This window comes from Bos javanicus, chromosome 1 (genome assembly GCF_032452875.1).
Source record: "Bos javanicus breed banteng chromosome 1, ARS-OSU_banteng_1.0, whole genome shotgun sequence".
Classification (NCBI taxonomy): domain Eukaryota; kingdom Metazoa; phylum Chordata; class Mammalia; order Artiodactyla; family Bovidae; genus Bos; species Bos javanicus.
In genome coordinates this window covers 73,097,484-73,103,837 of record NC_083868.1, presented here as the reverse complement: position 1 = coordinate 73,103,837, position 6,354 = coordinate 73,097,484, and the positions used below count along the sequence as shown (strand labels likewise).

The 6,354-nt window shown below is 52.9% G+C and overlaps 1 protein-coding gene across 1 annotated transcript; it reads left to right on the top strand.

Annotated features, from left to right (window-relative positions):
* The first annotated feature begins 2,426 nt into the window (after positions 1 to 2,426).
* Positions 2,427 to 5,485, top strand: FAM43A (family with sequence similarity 43 member A). Its single transcript, XM_061412398.1, has one exon. It carries the CDS (start codon positions 3,365 to 3,367, stop codon positions 4,634 to 4,636), a length of 1,272 nt encoding a protein of 423 aa, XP_061268382.1. The 5' UTR covers positions 2,427 to 3,364; the 3' UTR covers positions 4,637 to 5,485.
* The last annotated feature ends 869 nt before the right edge of the window (positions 5,486 to 6,354 follow it).

Below are 6,354 nucleotides of genomic sequence, written 5' to 3'. Positions count from 1 at the left end.
GTTTTTATAGGATTTTTTTTTTGTTTGGACTACTTACTCTCTCTACTTCATTGCCACTATAAGATATTCCTGAAATGCAAGCAGAAGAGGAATTAACCTTGGTTTAAGTGGCTTTTTACAGTCCTAACCAGCTCCTTCCAACACCTTGCCTCCATTAACCTATCAGGGCAGTTGAAGGGTAAGTCATTATAGCACTGTTCTAATCACATTCTGGGCCCAGCCAGCCATGAAAAGGCCATTCCTTCTCTAAGAGACTAGGAGAGCCCAGAAAGCACGATCAGCATAATTCCTTGTTTGATCAGGAAATTTTCCTCTTTCACTTAAAAAAACTATTTATTTTATTTTGGCTGCCCTGGGTCTTTGCTGCTGGATGCAGGCTTTCTCTAGTTGCGGAGAGCAGGGGCTATTCTGTGGTTGCAGTGTGATCTTCTCATTGCTGGGGCTTCTCTTGTTGCATAGCACAGGCTGAAGGGCATGTGGGCCTCATTAGTTGTGGCACATGGGCTTAGTTGTCCCATGGCGTGTAGAATCTTCCTAGACAAGGGATCGAACCCATGTCCCCTGCATTGGCAGGTGGATTCTTAACCACTGAACCATCAGGAAAGTTATCCTGTTTCATTGTTATTAAATGCCATCCTAAACTGCACACGTGCATGCATTATTATGTTCGATGTTTGCTATATCTGGAAAGCCCTTTAACTCTTTCCGGCTTGGTGACGTCTTGTTCATTTTAAACATAACCACCTCTGTGGAACCTTCTTTGATTTTCCTAGTCACAAAGAATCTTTTCTTCTCCAGCTTCTCAGAGTACTCTGGGATCTTCGCAGGCCATTTGATCCACTCTGTCTTCTTGTTTACATGCATGTTTCATTCATTCATTCAACAATTAAGTGGTGCCAGGCATTGTGCAGACAGGGTGCTCTCATAGAATTTATGTTCCAGCAGAAGCCCAGAGTTGGGTGAACTTTATATCCTTCACTGGACTGGGATTTTCTTGGAGACAGGAATTAGGTCTGTCGACTCCCAGTTCAGGGCCTGGTTCCAAAAGGTACTCAGGAAAGTTAAACTGAAATTCAGTACCAATGACTCTAGAAAATTGAGTCATGGCTCAGCTGGTAAAGAATCTGCCTGCAATGGGGGAGACCTGGGTTCGATCCCTGGGTTGGGAAGATCCCTGGAGAAGGAAAAGGCTACCAACTCCAGTATTCTGGCCTGGAGAATTCCATGGACACACAGTCCATGGGGTCGCAAAGAGCCGGACACGACTGAGTGAATTTCACTTACTTTCAAAGAAAGGTTAAAAGTTAGCAAAAATAGAGGGCCAGAGAATCTCCAGGAGGGGTTACGGTTGTGCTGAGATCAGGACCTGGCATGGAAGCCAGAGACACCCAGATCCCCAGAAGCCTGGGCCTGGAGAGTGGGAGGGTCTACTGTCCTCCTGTGGGATGAGCTTGGGTGTTCCATGCAGGGTTATCAGGACACTTATTACACATTTCAGCTACAAGTGGTTTTGCTTTGAGTGAGCAGACCATAGAGGAAAGCTGGTTGTTTCAAGGGCCCAGAAATGAGTTACTAACCAAGGGTCAGGCCAGCCAGATGATGGAGGGTGGGTGGGCATTATTTGAAACAAATAAAAGTCATTTGAATTTTTACTAGGAATTTTCATCCATAATGTGATAGTAATGTAATAAAACTAAATGCCTGGCCTGCCAAAGTAAACTGAGTTCTTAACCACACACAAGGATTATTTAGAAACTGTATATATCTCAGAAAAGTGCTCTCCCGCTTAGGCCCTGACAGAAGGCAGGGCCACTGCTAGGGGTTAGGAGCTTATTTATCAAATACACACTGTAGTGTTCACTCCAACCATCTTATTACCACTCATCTCTCTTTTCATTATCTGCTCTTTACATGTGGAGAAGGGGCTCCAAGAGAGTGAAAGATGTTTTCTTTGCCCTTCTTTATTTTCTTTGCCAGAATAAAATTCTGGGGAAAAAAATAGCACCCAGTCATTCTCAGAAAGCTGTCACACACAGAAAGAAATACTATTTCCCCAACCTTTTTGCACATTATAGTCTAAATCCCACCTTCCACCGCCTCCCCCAGAAGTTTCGATGGAGACATACATTTATTCAGTGAGTTGCAATTCAGCCTGGGGGTGGAGTGTCAGAATTCAAGTTGCTTTTCCTGCGGGGTAACCCCAGGTCTTGGAGATTTCTGTAGATATAGGGGATATTGGTAAATTTGGGATGAAATTGCCAGACTGGATCGGTCTCCCTTTCCCCCCAACCAATGGCTGCAACCAGATCCCTTTAAGAGATCGGCAAACCGCCGGGCGTCCAAGCCTGAAACAGATCCTTGTTTCTGCTCCTCCCCTGTCCCCGTGCGGCGAATGGTTCGTGCCGGCCTATATTTACCCGAGATCTTCCTCTCGGACTGCAAGGATGTGAGGCTGGCGAGGCAGCTACCGCTCGTAGCACCGGAGAGGGCGCGCTGCAAAGGCTGGCAGCCGAGCCAGGGGATCCCGGGAGCCGAGTCAGACACCCTCCGGAGAAAAGAAATGAGGTAGCGACCGTCCCGGGAGCCGACCATGCGCACGCCTGGCCCTCGGAGCCCCGCGCTGCCCCCGCCGAGCCAGCCCTAACAGTGAGCCGCGGAGCCCGAGTCCCCGGCGTCCTGCCTGTGGGAAGATGCAGTGAGCCACGGGGGGATTGCTGCGCGGGGCCCGCCGCGGCCATCCGACCCACCATCGGAGCGCACTTGGGGCAAGCAACTGCTTCTGGGACCCGCTCAACCGAGGGGCTCTCTGCCTCCAGGACCCCTTGGAGGTGGGGAGTACCGACCCCTGGGTACACTCGCGGTTGAGTTTCCGCGGTTTCTGGCCCTAGCGACTGTGTGTGTGAGTGTGAGAGGGGGGGCTCTTTTCACCTTCGCCGAGGAGTTCCTGCGTATTCTCGCACCATCCCGGCTGCTTTTGCTGGGGGCTTCCTCATTTATTTGCATCTCTTTTTTTCTAAAGACGTTTTCCGCCCCACTCTTGTGCTGTCTTTCTCTCATTTTGCCTGCCTAAGACTCTTTGCCCTGATCCTGCTCAGGCTGGGATAAATCTGTGTGCTCCTTCCCTCCTCCCCCTTGCAGTTAAATCTTTAAAAAAAAAAAAAAATTCGACCCCTACCTCTTGTGCTGGGTTCTCGAGCCTTATACACCTCTATTCCCCCGCCCCCACTCCGGAGTGGGCCACTCCCAGCAGAGTTTTATTTTTCGGTCTTGCCCGGGCCGAGCCCGGCCGGGGCGGGTGGCTCAGCCGGGCTCTCAACCGGCGCTCCGCCGCCGCCGCCCAGCTGCGCGGGGGCGCCCTCCGGAGATGCTGCCGTGGAAGAAGCACAAGTTCGAGCTGCTGGCCGAGGCGCCGCCACGGCAGGCGTCTAAGCCCAAGGGCTACGCGGTGAGCCTGCACTACTCGGCGCTCAGCTCTCTAGCGAGGGCGTGCCCCGAAGGCGCGCTCAGCCGGGTGGGCAGCATGTTTCGCTCCAAGCGCAAAAAACTGCACATCACCAGCGAGGATCCCACTTATACTGTGCTCTACCTGGGCAATGCCACCACCATCCAGGCGCGCGGCGACGGCTGCACCGACCTAGCGGTGGGCAAGATCTGGAGCAAGAGTGAGGCGGGCCGTCAGGGCACCAAGATGAAGCTGACTGTGAGTGCGCAGGGTATCCGCATGGTGCACGCCGAGGAGCGCGCGCTGCGGCGCCCTGGCCACCTGTACCTGCTGCACCGCGTTACCTACTGTGTGGCAGACGCGCGACTGCCCAAGGTCTTCGCCTGGGTGTACCGGCACGAGCTCAAGCACAAGGCGGTCATGCTGCGCTGTCACGCGGTACTCGTGTCGAAGCCCGAGAAGGCGCAGGCCATGGCCCTGCTGCTCTACCAGACGTCGGCCAACGCTCTGGCGGAATTTAAACGGCTCAAGCGGCGGGACGACGCGCGTCACCAGCAGCAGGAGCTGGTTGGCGCTCACACCATCCCGCTAGTGCCGCTGCGCAAGCTGCTCCTGCACGGACCCTGCTGCTACAAACCGCCGGTGGAGCGCAGCCGAAGTGCGCCCAAGCTCGGCTCCATCACCGAGGACCTGCTCGGCGAACAGCAGGAGCAGGAGCTGCAGGAGGAAGAGGAAGAGGAGCACGCGGAGGGTTGCCCCGAGGAGGAGGAGGACCGAGCCGGAGAAGGAGAGCCGGCAGAGCCAGAGGCCGAAGCGAAGCGGGCGCTGGTGGTGGCCATGCACTTCGAATGCGGGGACTTGCTGGACACGCTGGAGAGTGGCCACGAGGAGGCGCTGGGGGGCGGCGGGGTCTCGCCGGGCCCTGAGGCTGGGTCGTCGCCTCTGCTGCTGGGCAGCACCTCCGACATGAGGGCCGAGCTTTCGCAGCTTATTAACGACCTGGGCGAGCTCAGTTTTGGCAACGACGTGCGCAGCCTGCAGGCGGACTTGCGGGTGACGCGCCTGCTGTCGGGCGAGAGCACGGGTAGCGAGAGCTCCATCGAAGGAGGGGGCCCGGATGCCAACACTGCCACCGCCGGGGACCCATCCGGCCCCGCGGACTGCGCCAGCCCAGACGAGCCCCACTCGGGCTGAGCTCCCAGCAATGTCCTGTGCGCGCCCTTGGCGCCCGATCGTGATCCCCGCGCGCCTCTCCACCACTTCCTTACCTCCCGACCTGCCCCAGGAAAGGGGAGATGGGACACTTGAGGCCCAGACCCGCCCCCTCTACACCCATACATATGGCTGTGTTTGAAGCGGGGCTCAGATTGCAAGTGGAGATACGGGGGAGGGGAAACCATACAAGGAAGGGGAAAGAGGTCGCCATTTGGGGTCTGGGGAAGGGAAAGGCCGCTGGTGTTAGCAAAGCCCGGCGGGCTACAAGTGCCTGCCGGCCAGTTTCCTGTTTGTGGGGCAGCTGGGGCCTGAGGAGGAGGGGTTAACTTCCTCCCCCACCGGTCATCTGGGAGGGCCTAGTGTTGTCATTGACATGGCAGTTTTTGTTTTTTTTTGTAATTGCTTTCACAGTGTTTGAGGCTTTAATGCCACCTCCTTGGACCCAGTCTTTTTGGTGCAAGAGCTTGGGTTGTTTACCTCAGACTCAGACCCTTGAAATTCTGCCAAATTCCTCAAATAACTAGTGGGGAAGGGAGAGGGGAAGAAAGAAAGTCGCATTTTGTTTACAGTTATTGACATCTAATACCTAGAAAAAGTTTTCCTTAAGAAACACACACCTTGCTCCTGCTCAAAAGATCTCACTCCGTGATACTGTGTAAAATATTTTTGCACTGTTGTGAAGTATTTTTGACATCTTTTTGGTTTTCTTGTACATAACTGTGTTCTCAGAGTCCAATGTTTATATCTTTTGCTGTGCAAAAGGGACATGTAAAATGTTGTTCAGTTGTATATACAGAAATGTGTATAAAACATTTTGTTATTTTTTAAGAGTAGCACTGCTCTGGTTCTGTTTGCACGCCAGTGGGGAAGAGAATAAAGAGGAAAATTGAACAGAACAGGTGAGCATCCAAAACTGCTTCAGAAAATGCTTGGCCATGGGGGTGGGCGGGAAAGGGTGTGACCATGACTGGATTGGGTTGGGAGGCTAGTCTTTGTCCTTCGAAGGACTTGGAGGTGATTGAGAAGGGGGAACCCGCTTTATGCGTAGTCTGGGGCCTTTCCTGTCCTCTGAAACTCTGGGTACTGCAGCTGGGCCCAGATTCTTCACTTATTCAGTTCTATAAGCATCAGCTGTTTCTTTTTTTTTTATTTTTAAACTTTACATAATTGTATTAGTTTTGCCAAATATCAAAATGAATCCGCCACAGGTATACATGTGTTCCCCATCCTGAACCCTCCTCCCTCCTCCCTCCCCATACCATCCCTCTGGGTCGTCCCAGTGCTCTAGCCCCAAACATCCAGTATCGTGCATCGAACCTGGACTGGCATCTCATGTATGAAACGAGATGCATCAGCTGTTTCTGATCTCTTTGAGGCAATTCTTGGAGATGCCGGGTGAGTTCTGTTCCTCACTGCCAGACCTGTGAGGTGATTTAGGGAGGGGTAACTTTCAAGGTCTTCTAGGGTTTTACCAGCTCCTGTGGTTCACCTTTTCCTTCCCAAACAGCTCAAGGAGCTGTAAAGATGAGAATTAGAGAATGAATGGAAGTCCCTATGAGGTTCTCTAAGGAATGGGAGCATCTCTGTTTTTCCTGAGAGGAAAAGCAAGGAGAAAGGAAAGTTAAATTCTAGTCATGGCTTGAATGAGTCACAGTGCAGGTGGGGCGGGGTGGGGAGCAGGTGGAAAAGCCCATTTT

Bases quoted from the DNA above. Each gene is read 5' to 3' on its own strand.
- FAM43A (XM_061412398.1), top strand. From the start codon at position 3,365: ATGCTGCCGTGGAAGAAGCACAAGTTCGAGCTGCTGGCCGAGGCGCCG.